The sequence below is a fragment of the Gigantopelta aegis genome, chromosome 9, assembly GCF_016097555.1.
Source record: "Gigantopelta aegis isolate Gae_Host chromosome 9, Gae_host_genome, whole genome shotgun sequence".
Classification (NCBI taxonomy): Eukaryota; Metazoa; Mollusca; class Gastropoda; order Neomphalida; family Peltospiridae; genus Gigantopelta; species Gigantopelta aegis.
This window is the reverse complement of record NC_054707.1, coordinates 67,525,164-67,544,613: the sequence shown is the minus strand read 5'-3', so window position 1 is coordinate 67,544,613 and position 19,450 is coordinate 67,525,164. Positions and strand designations below refer to the sequence as shown.

At 32.5% G+C, this 19,450-nt stretch overlaps 1 protein-coding gene across 8 annotated transcripts in view; it reads left to right on the top strand.

The window, feature by feature from the left end:
- LOC121381918 overlaps positions 1–17,465 on the top strand; it is a 66,823-nt gene extending 49,358 nt beyond the window's left edge. For 3 of the 8 annotated variants that reach the window (XM_041511335.1, XM_041511336.1, XM_041511334.1), the window contains 2 exons: positions 2,185–2,291; positions 14,201–17,465. In XM_041511335.1, coding sequence (XP_041367269.1) covers positions 2,185–2,291; positions 14,201–14,350 — 257 coding nt within the window. In that variant the 3' untranslated portion in view covers positions 14,351–17,465. Of the gene's footprint in view, positions 1–2,184; positions 2,292–4,558; positions 4,640–5,985; positions 6,097–7,135; positions 7,180–8,859; positions 8,900–14,200 lie in introns of those variants that run through there. The other 5 variants (XM_041511338.1, XM_041511341.1, XM_041511337.1 and 2 more) reach the window with 5 other exon arrangements.
- The last annotated feature ends 1,985 nt before the right edge of the window (positions 17,466–19,450 follow it).

Below are 19,450 nucleotides of genomic sequence, written 5' to 3'. Positions count from 1 at the left end.
CTCCACATATGCAGAGCTGCTAAGTGCTATGCTTTGGGCGTAGTTTGCTACGCTTAGTCGACGTTTGCTAGGCTCATGCTCAAATTGCTACGCTTAGTTGAAAAAAAATCCAGTATGATACGCTAATGAAAACCAGTAATAACTTTTGCAACAGATAAACATAACTGGATGATTAGTGTATTTGGCCAAAGTTTCAGCTAACGAAGTATGTTTTATTTGCCAAGCATGTACGTTTCATCTTTATCACAAATTATAGGTCTACAGAGTACAGTTGAAAAGTGGGCGATTTCTGGCAGTTATACTAAACATTGGACGTAATCTTGGAATACAGTAACTAAAAACTGAATTCCTCATTTCTGTGGCTTTTTCTTCTGTTTTTTTATTCCAACATATAAAAGTATAATTTGCATATTAAAAACCATTGTAAAACAGTTATAGTAAGATGTATTCAATAACAGACATGTAGTTTTATTGTAGACCGACCCCAGTGTGGCATATAATAAAACCTTCAAAGAACTGTTCTTTAGTTATGTTACGCTTGCATGCCGTGAATATAGAAAATTGCATGTGAACGTATGCTAGTTAGGAATAGAGTAATTTTAATTTTAACTTGAAATAAGAATATAAGCATTCAAATTTAGTATTGATCACATCATCGCACAACAGTTAATTTTGGGTTTATTGCATTTTGATGCTAGTTTTAAAAAAAAATTTAATCCTGTTCAAATCGCCTGCCTTATTTGACAGCATTCGTTACATTTCGGGTATGTCCATATTCCTTAACCGATGAAAAGCATTATCTATGCTAAAAATAGCATGACCCAGTCTTTTGCAGTTACTATGACTATGTAGTTATTTGGTGTTATTTGGTGTTTTCTTTTGCTGTTTGTTTATGTCATTCGGCCATGCTACGCTCAGGTATCATTTGCTACACTCAGCTTGTCATGAATGCTACTCTCACTTGTGGCTAGGGGTTGGCAGCTCTGCATATGTATATATAGTCTCCATATATATATATTATATATTCCCAAAAGGTTGTATGGCATAGTTGTTGTGCTAGTACCAGGTAAGTATGAATAATAATGAAAATTAGAAGAAGAAAAAATCTAAATATGTATCATATCAAAAGGGGAAAATTAAGCCAAGTTTTAAAAATCTTCTCTACTTCTAGAAACGTTATAACTGAATAATCTTCATATATTTAAAGATAAATAAATGGTTTTTCTAATTTGTGAATGACATTAATTAAGTGGGGGATTTTGTGGGCTTTTTTATTATTATTCACCATTGTCTCGTCTACCCCCTTTCCAGGTCAGGTCTCTAGTTTGTTTTGTTCCTTCTGGGGAGGGAGTGACATTTACTAGAGTTACATAAAGAAATGCATTTAAACTGTAATTTCTTCAGATCTACTAGAGACCATTTCCTACTAAATTTGGTGGGAAGCTTTCATTACCTTTGGAGAAACAAACTTGTGAATTTGGTCATTCTGACACCCCCCTCGCCTGGAGCCTGAGAGGTGGGGCCCCACAGGGGAAAACGCTAAGACAATTTTAAAATCTCTTCCATAAATGCCAAGCCATGACACATGGAAAAATAAATTTGTGAATTTGGTCAGTGAGATATGCCCTACCCATGGGGAATGAGGGACAGGGCCCAGAAGGGAAAAATTAAGCCAGTTTTAAAAAATCTTCTCTACTTCCAAAAATGTTACAATTGAATAGTTTTCGTATATGTAATGTCATTAGATGGTTTATCGAAGTTGTGAATTTCATTAATGTTGGGTCCCCTGTTTGTACCTGAGGAGAGTGAAGTTTACTAGAGTTGGTTACAGAAATGCATTTAAACTGTAATTTCTTCACAACTACTAGCTCCATCACCCGCCCCATTCCCTCCCCCAAATATGGTTATCGTGCATTTTATAAATCTAGTAGATGAATGGGCCAACAGTTTACTCAGGTGACCATTTAGGCCCATGGGCCTTTTGTTGAAGTATTGGTGGTGAATTGAATAAACATCAAATTATAATAGTCACATAGGTGTAATACAAAAAGTATGAAGACCATTTGAAAATTGTATAATTCCACAATACACATCATGTATTGAAGTTATGAAATCTGTTTACATATACCAAATATTTTGGTGTTGGTGGACCTTATATAATTTATAGAACTTAATTCTCTTAAGGTAAATGCAGTTCCGGTGTTTCTGCCCAGAGAATGGGGAGTGCACCCCTTCGCAAATATACTACATCAGGAACATTGAAGGGAAGTGGCTATATTGCTAACAAAGCTGTAAGTATACAATACTAACCTACTGTAACTGTTCTCTGCTGTGCTTATATGTGTATATATTGCCAGCACTTAAAACATTTGTATGACTAACAGAAATATATATAACTACACCATGCTGTACCACAATGCCACTGTGTGATTATTATTATATCTTCACTAAGATGTGTTCTCTGGAAATGAAATCAAGATGCCATACTTAAAAAAACACAAAAAATAAATCAACAAAAAACCCAGAAAAAACATCAGGGTATATTTGGCAATCCTCCAAAGTTGAACAAGAATCCAATCGGTTAAGTTGGCTTGAAGTTTAATAAACAAAAAGTTTTGAGGGAATTTAATTTGTTATAAAGAGAATTTTTTTTTTTTATGTTGTTTGTTTTAGTATGGTACATGATCACTACTACTACATGGAGTTATGAGGTTTAGAGTTTTAAAAATAGTGTTTTTCACTGATTTAAATAAGTGTATTATGTTTTGATTCAATATTGTTTTAAAATGTTATTAATATTTGTGAAATAGCTATAACCAAAATGGAATATCTGCATAACACAGAGTCCAAGGGATATGTTTTGTTATAAATACTTGGATTGGTCAAAATGATATCATGTGACTTAAGAAACTGACAGTCATAACTGTATGAACCTTAATTTTACATTCTTTTGGCCATGCTTAAAAAACTAAATAGATCAGAGTTTTTTTTTATTGTTTAAACTTATCAAAATAACTGTTTACGTTATATGTCCGTGCTGAATCAGTAAATGTTACTGTTTATTGAAATAACATGGAGATATATATTTTTTAAAAGTTGTTTGTCATAAAAATGTGAAAATTTCCCTCATTTGGCTGAACTGATTCCAACCATAGAGGCTTACTCCCATTTGGTCGAATTCCCAATTGGTCGAATTCCCAATTGGTCAAACTGCTAAAACAACAATAGATATGTATTCAATGGTCTTACTGACATGCATGTTGTTACCCCAGTCATTATAATGAACTGTTCCAGGTTATTTGGAAACCGATTATTATTGTATACTGGTAGATGGTATAGATATCGCTTAACGTATAAAGTATGCAAATATGACAAATATCAAAATAATCCATGTAGTGAATGTCTGTAATTAAAAATCTAAAATTTGTCTGTCTCTAATGAAAATTTACCGGCCTCGGTGGCGTCGTGGCAGGCCATCGGTCTACAGGCTGGTAGGTACTGGGTTCGGATCCCAGTCGAGACATGGGATTTTTAATCGAGATACCGACTCCAAACCCTGAGTGAGTGCTCCGCAAGGCTCAATGGGTAGGTGTAAACCACTTGCACCGACCAGTGATCCATAACTGGTTCAACAAAGGCCATGGTTTGTGCTATCCTGCCTGTGGGAAGTGCAAATAAAAGATCCCTTGCTGCCTCGTAAAAAGAGTAGCCTATGTGGCGACAGCGGGTTTCCTCTAAAAACAGTGTCAGAATGACCATATGTTTGACGTCCAATAGCCGATGATAAGATAAAAAATCAATGTGCTCTAGTGGCGTCGTTAAATAAAACAAACTTTACTTTTTACTAATGAAAATTTGTATAAACAGAGTTTTATTCACAAGAGGCCATGCAGAAACTATGAAAAACCGGAGAAAATATATTTATGTATGGCAGCCCATGTATGTACATTGGTAAATAAACCATTATCCGTCTATTATCAAAACTTGTATAAACACGAAGAGGCCATGTTCATTACATACACGGGTAATCAGGTAGTGGTGATATAACAGATGATTACTTATTTTTTTACCAATTGGCATTTCGACCAATTGGGAATTCGACCAAATGGGACGACACCACCATAGAATGGGAATTCCCTTTGTGCCATGTATTAATTTCCTGAAGAAAGCATTTGATTGTTATTTGATAGTATTTTAATATATTGATGTAATAGTTACACACTTGGAATTATAAAAATTGAATGTGATAATTTTTACATTCATGGAAATATGAACCATGTACAGAACCATGTTACACACTAAGTCTTATGTATGAACAGCTTCATGCTACACTGTTCATACAATGTGTAAAGTGGGTTTGTGGTCCATACATCAATGCACGTAAACAAAAACATGTGAAATTTTTAAGCGTTTTCAAAGTTACTGTGTTACTGATTTGCAGTTTATTATGTTTTGTTGCTTGTTTTCTTTTCAATGAGAATTTGGGTTTACTGAATATAAGAACTTCAAGGAATTGCTTTATTCTGTTTATTCTATGGCATCTCTTCAATGTTTGCAGCCAAATACCCTCCTGTCCATGTTATTAAAAGTAGGATAGGAGAGCTGAGAGTAGCAGAGACAGTGATTTAGTTCTTTGGCGGTGAGCTTCTTGGAAATGACCATCATATATTTAAACTGCGTGTGCGATATTGTATTTACTGCTTCTTTAATTATGATGTTGGCATGACTGTTTGCAGTGTCTCCTTCACTACCACTCATAATCACAGCTGTCTAATGGGTCGCCTTAGTTACACTAGCCTCAATTACTCAGTATGTAATTGTTCACAATTTGTCCAGTGCATTAATGTGATTACTAGGATTGATGAGTTCAAATGGGGTATTTTCTGTTCATTGACAGAAGCAAAGTTGTTTACTGGCTGATATGTATTTTTGTGGAATAAAATTAAACTGTTACATTTAACTTGTCGGTTTGATGTTGCTGAACATGCATATCTTTATTTTGTTTCTCCTTCCTCACTAGTACATGTACTCCATAACCAACCATCTTACCGGACCATGGCTTACTATTTCATACATATGCTACATCCTATCTTGGTATATTTAGTTTTTAAAACAATTGTTTCAGAAACACCTGTTCCCTGGATAATAGCTTTGAAACACAAGTTACATGTGGTACTCTTTAAGTTGTCACAATAAAGCAATATAGCTAATCCACTAGCCTTGGCTGGTAAAGATGATACCAACATACTTGTTTTTGACAATTTTTTAGTAGTTGTGTTTCTAAACAAACCTATTTTACAAGGTATTTTGATTACTACACATTCACATATTCCGTCCGCAAAGGTTATTGGTTTATGTAGTGGGCATGCATGCATTACAGGACTACACCTTAATGTTTTGTTTGTCTCCATTAAGCATGTGTACTGTAGCCGAGTAATCAGTCCTCCATTTTATAATCCACCCATCAGTTTGTTTGAATCACTTCTTTGTTTAGGAAGAATTGTTATTAATAATTCAGCCGAGGTTTAATATTACTGAATTGTGACACTAGCCTCAAGAAAAGTTACTTTATTTTAACTTTTTCTCTCTTATCAACATTTCTCTTTTAGCAACATTCATTCACGTCAACAAAGTTGGAAATATTTAACTTTTAAGTTAGTAATTATTATTAGGGTTATGCAGAAGTTCAAAGGAATGTGGTAAAATTAAAATTCATTTTATAATGCTTTGACATCTCATTTGAATGCAGATATCAATAGATTCTTATGTTAGTAGATCAATGACACCACATTTACACAGTAAAATTGCATGTAAGATGTTCCCATTATGGCAGGTTCAGAGAGCTGTATAGACTGAAACTCGTTAGCAACAGCTTACTAGTAGTCGTCCATGTAGCTAGTGGGCATACCAATTCTTTTACTTTTTTTTAATCAAGACAGTATGTGACTTCAGTAAGTAAATTGTTAATTTGTTTGTGTGTTGTAGGCAGGTACAATCCGGTTCGGCAATCCGTCCCCATTTTTGTCTCCCCTACAGCAGGAATTTAACAAGGCTCTTAACAACCAGACGACATCACTAGTTCGCTTTACAGTCTAGGTCAGTTGAAACCTGTTTCTCTCTCTCTCTCTGTCTGAGTCAACTAGTTGGCAGTACCATTTACTATTTATTCTGTTCACATGTCTAGCTGTCCTGCATGTCATGTTTTCATTTTCCCATTCTTCTCAAAAGTAGTTGAACTGATTTTTTATCAATGGAGGTACACATGTAGTTTATTAAGGACACTTGGTCCAGTGATGTTGTGCAGGTAAGTGTGAGATTCGGGAAGACCTTGTTTTCCTGTTTTTGAGTTGGACTCAGTATTGATGAATTGTCATGAGTTTGTTAGTTTTCTTTAAAAACACCACTAGAGCACATTGATTAAGTAATAATGGGCTATTGGATATCAAACATTTGGTAATTCTGACTTGTAGTCATCAGAGGAAACCTGCTACATTTTTCCATTGGCAGCAAGGGATTTTTTATATGTACTTTCACACAAACATGAAAGCACATACCATGGCCTTTGACCAGTTATGGTACACTAGTTGGAACGAGAGAAAACCCAGTCAGTTGAATGGATCCACAGCGGTGATTTAATCCTGCGATGCAGGCACCTCAGACTGAGCTAAATCCCACCCCAAATTCTCATGAAGCAACAGGATGAGGTTAAATTAATATTTTCATCACAATCTAAATAAGTAAAGAAAATTGGAATATCATTTGTTGTTCACTATATTACTAGTAGAATTTTGTTTTAATAGTTTTCATTTTGTAAAATTAATCTTGCAATTTATTGAACCACATATTCTAAACATGTTTATTTTTAGTCCTATAACATTTAGTGACTGAGATTTGTTTTCCAAACTAGCGAAGGTTATTTAATTTCATTAGAATTTGCTTTTAAGTTGTTGTTTTTTTGTTTTTGTTTATTTTGAAGTTGATTGTGAATCGACATGTCACAAACATATCTACTTCCATTCCTAACAAGTTGATCTTAGTAATATGTTTAAAAACTTTTTTTATATATAAACTTGGTGTACCTTTAAACTTAAAATCAAATGGACATATCACTTCTACATTACTTTTTTCCTTTTAGGGGTGGGACATAGCACTCGCTTGATGTGTGGTAGGTCTGGGATCGATCCCCGTCGGTGGGCCCATTGTGCTATTTCTCGTCCCAGCCAGTGCACTAAGACTGGTATATCAAATGCTGTGGTATGTGCTATCCTGTCTGTGGGATGGTGCATATAAAAGATCCCTTTCTGCTAATGGAAAAATGTAGCAGGTTTCCTCTAAGACTATGTCAAAATTACCAAATGTTTGACAACCAGTAGGCGATGATTAACAAATAAATGTGCTCTAGTGGTGTCATTAAACAAAACAAATGTTTTTTTCTTTCCTTTTATTTCTTTACAAAAGTTTATTTTTAAAGATATTTTTTGTATATAGACATCACAATACTATATTACTATACTATTGCATCAATAAGCCTCCTAATAATACAGGCAGCAATCTAGCTGGTGAAATGACAGGTTTTTCCCCGCTGAATGTTGACTCATGTTAACAAGTTGCTAGCAGTTGTGAGAAGTCAAAATCAATGTAATATTTTGGAACTAATTAAATTTTAAAAACAAAACCACACACCAGAGGTCAAGACACTCATTTGTTTGTGGTTATATTTTACTATGTTTGCAGTTAATGAATCAAATACTAATTATTACTTTCATTTTAATTTAATAACACATTCATATACAGCTACTTAATACTATAATTGTGTTTTAATGGAAATATTCAATTGTTTTTTGCAAGTTTTATTACTAAAAGTAGTAGTATTTAATAATGAAATATTACAATTTGGACTGAATGTATAATTAAAAACTTTTCTAAATGACCTCAGAAAATTAAAAAAAACGCCTATCCAAAATATACCAAATAAATGTTCACTTTACCCATTTTCATCAAACCTCTCTCCATTCTCCTGGGAAGGAAGAAGTCACTTCTCCTAAAAACAGAATCAATCCTAGTTTAATGCCCAATAGTAGGTATTTGTTTTTCTAGACATATTTTGTATTCTCATAATATTTCATTTAAATTATGGGTTTTAAAAAAAACAAAAAAGAAGCAGTTAATAATATAATGTCATAATATTTGAGTTTAAATTCCAAATGCATCAGTAAAAACTCACTATGCTCAAAGTTAAAATAGCTGATGTTACCCATCAGCCTACTTTTTACCTGGCTTGGCTTCACTGTTCATGTAACCCAAGTGCTTTTTAAGTCATGGACATCTAACTGTATTGACTTGATGTGTATTACTAATTACAATTTATTATCAGTCTTTTAGATTTTATGCACTTCACATTTTGGCATTCACTACACACAATTAAGCACTATCTGTTAACACGTTTCTTGCAGCTACACAGATCAGAAGTCTAGTTTGTAAACATGTTTGTACAATAATAATCCCTTGGACTCTGTTATCTAGATACTTAGCATTTTGGGTATACATTTATGTTTTTGTTGTACTGTATTATTACTATTAGTGTTACCCAATAACAAAACAATTTTTAAGGTCTAATGCTGTGTAAACCAATCTGGACATTCATTCCCATTTAACCAGAAAGGACAGTGGTAATGTGACCTGAATAATGAATTATAATTACATATATTTAATAATATAATAAATAATTACTGGGTATGTTGTTTCTCTTTAAGGCCATCATTAATAATTATTCTATTTGCTGTTACACATCTAATAATTTGAGTGGTGGGTTGATCAGTCAGTCCATTGTTGTTGTGGGTTTTTTACTTTTTGATATAGTATTGAAAAAAAAAGAAAAGATAAATGTTGCAGAAATACAGTAAGTCAAGTTATTTTAAAGAGTTTGTCAGTTTACAGCAAACTGTATAGCTCAAGAGTTTTCCACAGCATGATGTTTTCATTTCTTCATTTCCTCTTGATTTTGATTTTGGATTTTTTTATATTTGTTTTTAAACTAAAATATTTTATGATGTGTTCAAGAATTGTTGCAAGAAATCTTTGTATTTCAAAGCTGCATTATTATTTAATTTTTTGACACTTACAATTGATTCCAGTAAATTCATGTTTACTATAGTTTTTATGTTTTTTGTTTTTAATTTTTGTCTCATCTTGAGAAGTGAAAAGGTGAGATATAATTCATGCTTTTACAGAAGAGTCTGCTTTGTATTTAGCTCAATATTAAAGTTTCATGTTTAATTCCGTATTTTACAAACAGTAAGTCCTAGATCAATGACACTTATAATCCTTTTATAGCTGTACATAAGGATGTTCATCAAACTGCATGTAAAAACAAAAAGAAAATTAATTGAAAATGTTTTGTTAAAATACGTTTACATTTAGCTCAATGTTAAGTTTTCGTGTTTAACTTCATTTTGCTCAAACTATCAGTCCTACATCAATAAAACTTTGTTCATCACAATGCATTTGAAAATTTTAAAAAAATTAAAAATTAAATGTTAGCTTTATAATAAAATAATTAACTATGAGCTATACAGTTTAAATTTATTTTATTGTATACTTTGTATTCCCAATAACGAGTAAGAAATGTTTTCCTACTTTTGCTTTTACGTAAGCATTGTAAATAACTATGCTAAACATTCCAAACTTTATTCGAAAACAAAGGTGACATTGTTATTCATTACATGACATCATTCATGGGAGTTTTTTTAGTACAGTATTACACAGCTGCGATCAAAGGAAATTCTCACGAATTATGTCCCTATTCTAGGGTTGTTTTTCCTTTTAGCTAAAAGCAGTTTTAATGCAGGATTGTCAATAATGTTTCTAAAACTGAAATAGCCTTTATTGGAAATGAAATATACATAATGTCATTAACTCACTTAAAACATTTCTTTTCTTTTTTTTAATTAATTTTTGTGTGTGTTTAGCTCAATTTCACATTTGGTTCCATTTCTCACAAACTACAAGTCTTACATCAACAAAACAGTGCACTTGTGGATGTTCATCACAATGGGTTTGGAAAAAAAAAACTTTGCTTTAAAGGAACAGACCCTGGTTTCAACCCGTGAAAATTAAAACTAAGTTTAGTTAATCTACAAATCTGTAACACATTTGGATAAAGTTACCATTGAGTGAAACATGAGTCTGTGACTTTGAACTGGTGGAACCAGCCTCGGTGGCATCGTGGTTAGGCCATCAGTCTACAGGCTGGTAGGTACTGGGTTCGGATCCCAGTTGAGCCATGGGATTTTTAATCCAGATACCGACTCCAAACCCTGAGTGAGTGCTCTGCAAGGCTCAATGGGTAGGTGTAAACCACTTGCACCGACCAGTGATCCATAACTGATTCAACAAAGGCCATGGTTGTGCTATCCTGCCTGTGGGAAGCGCAAATAAAAGATCCCTTGCTGCCTGTCATAAAAGAGTAGCCTATGTGGCGACAGTGGGTTTCCTCTTAAAAACAGTGTCAGAATGACCATATGTTTGACATCCAATAGCCGATAATAAGATAAAAAATCAATGTGCTCTAGTGGCGTCGTTAAATAAAAGAAACTACTTTTTTGAACTGGTGAAATACCTTCTAAAAATAGACTAAAACTTGACTCCATAACTGTTACCTCTCTGACGCATGTGTGTTTTTAAAAATATGAGATATGCATTTTGTGATATTAAAAACACCAGGATGACCAAAAACACATTGAATGTACAGAAATGGATAATCTAAACAATAAAATCTAAGTAAAGTATGATTTCAGTTATTAAAAACGGCTCTAAAAGTAAAACATATGCCTTAGTGTTTAAAAACTAGGGTATGTCCCTTTAATTAAAATACTTTTGTGTTTCTCATCAACTATGTCCCTTTAATTAAAATACTTTTGTGTTTCTCATCAACTATATGTTCTGGATTAATGAAACTTTAAATTTTCTAACATGCATTCAGATGTACATGTACTTCCATAGGTGCAACTACATGTATGAGTGACACCGAACTGATTTATGATAAATAATCATTTAATTCTGCAAAAAAAAAACTGTTTTTGTAAAGAGTTTTGACACTTTAAATGTAGAATCATGTGCGCTTTTACAAAATGTACATATATTGGTGTTGGTCAATTTATTGCTATACATGTGCAAGACCTATAAAACTGCTTTTTTAAAGAATGTTTTGTGGTTATTAATCAGTTGTGTTATTAATCAAACAATCAATCAATCAATCAATCAATCAATCATGTTGTTACTACTAAACAGTGTTGACATTAATTGTTCTACCCAGTTCGTAACATAATTATCATTGTGTATGGATTTCTTATATGTTTAAGTAACAAAATCAGATTACATTCACTGGAATAATTAGGTATTCACAAGATTGGGTGTACTACTGGTTTATCAAAGGCCATGTTATGTGCTATTCTAACTGATTTGCTTATCTCAGGGTATATAGAACAGTGGACATACTGAGTGGTGTTTCTCTCTCTCTCTCTCTCTCTCTCTCTCTCTCTCTCTCTCTCTCTCTCTCTCTCTCTCTCTCTCTCTCTCTCTCTCTCTCTCTGTCTCTGTCTCTGTCTCTGTCTCTGTATGTATGTATATATATATATGTATATATATATATATATATATCCACATAGTATCTTTTCCATATACACAATTTTGTGCATGGCCATATGCACGCAAATGTTTCACCAGTGACATAATGCAAAGCATTTACTAGTGGCCAAAAAGTACACCACATTTACATAATTTGTTTTATAGTAAAATGCAAATATGGAAAGGCAAATTTTTGTGTGCGGAATTGTGCATGATAATCGCATTAATGGAAAGTGGCTTCAATCTGTTAGATGCTTATCTGCTCAGTTACCTGATATTTGTACACTTATTCAGTTATGGATGATTTATACATAGTACACAGGGCTCGCGCTGTCGGTAGCCAAATTAGCCATTGGCTAATTTTTACCAAAAATGGCTAATAAAATTTGGAAGTGGCTAAAATTTTGGCTAAGCCATTTTCTGTCTTCTGATGTAAACAAACAGTTACATAATCAATCAGACACCTCAAACATAATAATAATACCAAATATTCAATTAGCGTAATTATCCGGTAATAGCGATCTCACGACCAGTAACAAGAAATTGTGTCATGCAGAATTCAGCGTAGGCCTTATAATGTTTGCTTATTGTAATAATCACGGTTATTAATTTCAACGGCATGCATTGAACATGTATGGCGGCAATGTCTGGAAGATCTGTAACTTGTTATTTTCACTTTGTAAAATCTTTTAACCAAAGTAATAAAAACAGCCCGACAATGCGTGTCAATTTTAATACACATGCCAGTTCAGGGCCGAAAGACATGTAGGCTATCTCAAGGGCTGAGTTCAGCCAGACCGAGCGAAAACAGAACGTTCACAAGACTGGTTTGTGCGCTTCACGTTAAACTAATGGACACGACGAACACCAATCAAATAGTTTGGCTGATCTGAGGACCGCTCTCGGCACGAATATACGTCACACTTCAGAGTCGGCTAAATTTGTAGAAAAACAATAGTTGTTCGCATCAATGAATACCTAACTGCAGTTTTTGTTTATTCCTTTGTCTTTGTTAAATTCGTACCCATGGTCAAGAGCACACATGCAGATCACGATCGCAGGAAATGAACATGCAGTATTTATACAAATTGCAGTTAAATGTACACTGAATAAAATTAGTTTACAATAATCATATTTGTGAGATAATTTGAGCTATAAATTTGTAAGACTGTGAGGCGACATTTAATAAGTTAGCTGGATTTACAAAAGACCATAAATGTTAATTTTATTAAGGGTTTTTTTTTTTTTTTTTAAATAAATGGAGTACACTGTCATGACTGTGAAGTCGGCATTCTTAGCCGACGTATTTTGCAAGCAGAAATCACAACAACCATTTAACACAACGCTGAAATCAACAGCAACAACATGGCACAAATTATGAAATTGTTTGGGGTGATTGATGGGTCACTTGGAAAAAAAACAAAAAAAAACAATTCAAACTAACATAAAGATTGCTATTTAAAGAAATAATGAGCTCTCTATATAAAAAAAGCTCTCAAATTTTTATTTGGGAAAAAAGGAAGAAAGAAAAAACAACAGCCTCCATAAACATCCACCCACCCCCATATTTCTGTATGTTTGTTAATTTAATGTCATAGGCCTTAGAAGGGGGGGTGGGTGTATGGGAGTACTGGCTTCAAACTCTGAAGATAATGCATAACCCCATCCCCACCCCCGCAAAGTAATATATTAACTGTCCCTACTCCCACTGAGGTTTTGTTATTTCTATTTATTACAGTTTGTACACAATTAGTTGAAAAAGATACATTTTCATATTAATGTATAAATACTCTATACAGTACTGCATAAAACAAATTTGGCTAAAGCATTTTCAATATGGCTAATAAAAATTCCATTTGGCTAATATTTTGGCTACATGTATTTTTGGATCCAGGGCGAGCCCTGAGTACACCCCCATTGGCAAAAATATCATGCATTATTTATATCACATGGCAAATGATGGCAATAACATGTGTGATAGGCTGCTCCTAGGTGATGACTTTGTTACCACAATCATACCATCCTGTGAAATAAGCATGATTGAAATTGATTGCTCTGTGACATAATATAACATAACTGTAAGCTCAAGTGTCACAAATTAGTTCTAGTTGGAAAAGATGTTTAAATTTATTTTAAACCTGGTTGGGGTGGGGGGGGGGGGGGTGGAGAATATTTAAGAAGAAGAATACTACATTCATGAATGTCTTTTACTAATTTGATATGTTTTGAACCAACATGTAAGATAAATGTCTAATGGCCACTCATGTTGTATTCTTTATGTATGGTGTAGATGGGTACTGTATAGTTGCCACCATACACTTACTAATTCATAAGCCATATACATTGTAACAACTTTGTAACATGGAGACAGAGATAGCATAGCTGATTCATACACTGGAGATAGGCAACAAATAACCTTTTATTTATTTTTATTATTATTATTTTTTTAATTTAGTTTTATTTGTTTTAATGCTTCATTGTGTTGCATTTGGAAATCATAAGCTGTGTAAATTTTACCAAAATAATATTCAGCCTATTTTTAAATAATCTTCTTTATTTTGTATTTCCTCCACAGGACATGACTCCAGGTAAGACCTCTCCACCACCAAGCCCCTTTATGAAGCCGCACTACCGCAAGGACGTGGGTCTTCAACAGCTACAATCACAACACAATGCCGACTTCATACCACCCATGCCACGGCCACCACTCTTCTCGGCTTGGTAACAGTCTCGTCTGTCCACTCGAAACAGCTGCTCAACAACTCAAGCTCTTAATGTCTTTTTCAAAATTATTCTAGGAGTTTTAGTAACTATTAGGTGGAACTATCATAAGTAGCTGTATGCAGTATATGTTTTGGGTTGGAAGGAAGAACTTTTATTATGCAACATTTTCTGTTATTTTTTCATTTATTATTGTGAGGTGTCAGTGACGTTTGTTTGGTTTTACCCATTTGTATTGTTGTTACATTTATCATCTACATGTAAATAGGTTTTAGTTGCAACACATCATGTCAAGTCCATTCATTTGTGACCTGCAGTTTGTTGTACGATATTATTCAGTCTACAAAAATTCAAAGGTATGCTTTTACAATAAACTATGTAGTTTGTTATTACCAATGTCCTTAAACATTTTGATTTAATAAATAACTGAATTTTTTTCATGTTGCTCTAAAAATAAGTAAAGTTAACCAAAATACAAAGTTTAACTACATAGCATATAAGAATATTATAATTTTAGACTGTACATAAAAAACATAATAAACTGCATTTTAAACAATATGTACTTGACCCTTTACATGTAGGTGTAATATTATTTAATTTCATAACTCTAAAACTGATTTATATGGTTGTCACTATTAAGAATGATATCTAAAAAGTGCAAAAACGTTATTTAAATGCACCACAAATTGTGGAATTTAAAAAAAAGTTGTAGTTATAAGCTGATGAGCTATTTGTAATATCTTGAAGTTAGTGAAGTTAAGCACAGGCTTTTATAACAAGAAAGAGTACTATCTAGAAAATGTCATTTTGGTTTTCATTTGATGAATTAGGTTTTTTTTAAAGTAGAAATATGGATCCTAAACTATAATAATAATTTTACTAGTGCATGCTATAATGGTACGTAATAAAAATGGTAAGTACTAGTGACTAGATATCCTGCTATCAGTTTATATTGCTATTATGTTTTGATTTTTCTTTTCATATCTTTTAGATAATTTTCATAAAAATATAAATCTTCCAAATGAATATTTTAGACCAAGCAAGCATTTATGATGCCTATGTTTTATCAGGTATCGTAAATGTAAATCATACATGAATACAAGGCAAAAGACCAAAATGTGCTAAAATTGAAGAAGAAGAATTGGTCTGATTGTTCCTCCCATGTAGACGGAGTTTCTTAACAGAAACATTCTGGCTTCACTGGTTTTATGTATTATTTTGACCGAATGGATTTTTTATAAAATATATTTGTAGTCATGTACCCACCAGTTATTTGTATCATTTATTCTATATTACATATTTATCAGAGTTTTATACTGTTATTAAAGTGCCTATCTGTCTCAATGCTGCTATATATTATATAACTTTAGGTGTACAATATTTATTTTATGTATATATGTGTATGAATATGTGTATTTAGTTTAATTACCAATTAATTTATTTGTTCTTAATAAATGTAATGCAAATTAGAATATGTGCATACTGTACGATTCAAAAGTGATATATGTAAAGATGGAAGCTATGTACAAGTATTACATGTATTTATATCTACATGTATAGATTACTGCAGAATGAAAATAAACACTTAATAATTTATTCCATTTCACAGTGACAGTGTTTAGGTTTCCCTTTGTCATTAAAAAATGTCCAGCAATGTAATGTCCAAAAGTGAAATCCTTTTTCTCTTGTTTAGTGTTTCAACATATATGTATGAGCAAAAATGGCAAGACATTACAACAAGGCAGTTGATGATATTCATTGAAAAAAAACTACAAAACAAATTGGGTTTACTAAAACAATAGTTGTATAAATTTTGCATCAATATTTAATAATAATAATAATAATAACAATAATATGGGGATGCAAGATTGTAACCTTCAATATGTAACAGTTGTTACCTGAAATCTTTAAAACATTTTTATCTTGAAAAGGTAAGTAATGTAATATATACAATGAATATGTTAGTTCATCATAGTGAGAGAGTGGGGGATCATAAATATAAATAATGATTTAACAAACGATAAAAGCAAGTACCAACTATTTAATAGAATTGGAGCCATGTTCCCTTACTTAGCTTATGAATCATATGTACAAAAATCCTTATTATTTTGGTTGAATTTTTATGGTGAAAATATTAAGTCCTTTTTAATCAGATCCAATTCGATCTTCAGATACAATGTAAAACAAATATTGATAATCAGTCCAAGGCAGCATACTAAATGATTTTCTATATCTTTATTTCTTTTAATATTGAGGTCCTAAGGATTATTCAGTTATCTTCCCTTATTAGATTGTACCATTATCCAGATTCTTTCATTGTGTAAACATTATTAATTTAAAATTTACCTAAGTTGCTATTTTTATATAATAATACATGTATTACCTTTTTAAAACCAGACTTCAGTGAGTTAGAAACTTATCTATTCTAATAAACTACTTTTATCAAATACATGTACATATATATTTATCAAAGAGAATTTTTTTATCATATTGTTTTTACTTTATATTCTATACCCTGAACCAAAGGATGATCTAGAAACTGTTTAGCAACTCAAAAATAAAACATGTATATAGTGATTTCTGTTAATTATATGTAGCTTTTATAGTTGTTACTTTTTATACCATAAACAAAATATGTACCATACTAGTAGTTAGAATAAAGAAACAAAAACAATATTAAAAAGTATAATAATTCTATCAACTAATCTGTCTATATACTAACAAATCTTGCTAACTAATGTTATTTTTTATCTATGTAGATTCTGTTTTGTAATGGATAAGAAAGTTGCTTTAGAAATTTAGAGGTTATGGTGTTCTCGTTTAGTCGGCAAATTGTTCCAATTCATTTATAGATTAATATGCAGCATCTTTAAAATACACATTGCCTTTACAGCATATTTTAAACAGTATCTCAGTAAAATGTAATTCCTTGTTGCCTTTGTATTATGTGGATATGGAAAATGCTTTATATGCTCCAGGCATACTGCTGAATTGTGATGCTTAACAGTTACTTTCTTATCATATGGTTTTTGTTAGACTGTGATACTTTTTGTTATCCAATTATATTTTCAGAAGTGCTTCTGTGATAGATCTGGAAGAAATAAATATGTTCCATAGCACCCATTGTTTGTGGCTTTCTGTCAGAACATTAAAACAAAACACCAACACTGTTACCATGCTTCAGGACATAAATATACAGAACCTCACATGTTGTTTTTGCATCCTATTTATTGCACAAGAATATATATACCACGAGACCACGTAAATAGGAAGCAAAAACAACATATGTGAGGTTCTGCATTTATTACATACCTTCTTTTACTTTTTACAAATCGGTTTTTAATTTAACGTCATAAATACACTTTCTTAAATCTATGATCAATCCTCCTTTCATGGATTTACTAAAGTTAAGAATTATTCTCTGCGGCAATCTTGTGTAATGTTTCAAATACGATGTGACGTAATTTGTAAATCATACATGATGTCCGTAACAAAACGGTGCCAACTCCAGTAAAAATAAAAAGGGAATTCCCCATTTACACGTTCCAGTCCAGATCGCACATATGTGTGATACAAGATAAATTTATCACACGGTTTGAAAATGTCTTTATCACTATAGTAAGATTGAATAGGTTTGTAATAAACGGCTATAACAACAAAATCAAAGCAGCTACCTGGTATGTACAAATATTACAGTGAATTGAATGTTTGGTGGCTGCTTCATACTGTACTGTTGAAAATGTCTTATGCTGTCTCCATGTGATTCCATTTTAAAATACAGACAAGCAGTATTGAAAGGAAAAATCACCAAGCAGTATGTTCTTAGTTAATTTTTAGAATAAGTTGGGTGCAATGTCATTATAATACTGGTACTCTCTGTAAGTCAAGTTACTTCAGATTTTCCACAATTGACAGGCCAACATGTCAAACTAATGTATCGCTGCTGACAAGTTTATGATAGGTTACCAGAGCTTTTTGTCAGGAACACTGGTCTGTTAAAGGTATTTCATCCTCAAAACATTTGAGCAATATTTCTGTACAATCCAATAAAGGAAGCTGTAGAAAGGTTTTTGGCACCTGTATTGACAGTTCTACAGGTAGATTGAGACCAAATATCGAGGAAAAGAACAGGAACCAATTTCACAAAATATCGTAAATTTACATTTGCGACTAGCAATTATATCTGTCGTATGTTTACATGTGTTTGGCATCTATTTCAGGCAGTAGATTATATCATTATGGAAAATTATTAGTTGTACTTGGGTCTCACTACACAGATCACTTCCGGGTGAGAGTTCATTCATCACGGTCCACTATAGTTCCTGATTGTGGCACATGTTATGGTTCACATATTCACTCCTAGGAAATGGTGAAGAATTAAAACAATATGTATGTTTAATGGTAAGCCTTCTGGCTGCATTTTGTAATATTGTGCATTGACCTTTTGGGACATGAATCGGTTAATGAACCACCTGTTCGGACCGGTACTACAGCCAGATGCGGTCATATAGCAAAAAACTGAGACGGAAATGTTCACAATTTTGGAGTGAATATAAATGCTTATATAAGTATGTTCGCAATGGTGTATGTTGTTAGTGCCAACAAGAACCCGTTCTATGGGCAATCTTCGCTTGAAGTTGGGCAGTTTAACATGGGTTTCAATGGCAGATGACATCCGTGTAGTTAGACCATAATGTAAAACATGAAATTACTGTTTATCCCAAAATATATAAGTTTAGCAAGCCAAAATGAAAATGTACTAGTGTAGCATCCTTATAAAAGGTAATTACATCGATGTGGATTTGAGCCAAGCATATGGGGGCCCTATTTGGGTAAATATAGCAAACATGTCAATTTTATTTATTTTTATTATTTTTATTTTTATTTTTATTTTATTTTTTTAGGGGTGTGTGTGTGTCAAAATGTATATTCTAGTGTTCTTATATGTAATAAATAAATTGATATGAGTGTCTAAAACTGAGTTTCTTATTGTAAAAGGTCAAAATTCAAGGTCACAAGGTCAATATCCAAATTCACCCTAATTTCTGTGATTTTGTGCATAATGAATTTTTTCGAATGTAGTCATAGTGACAAACAATTTTGA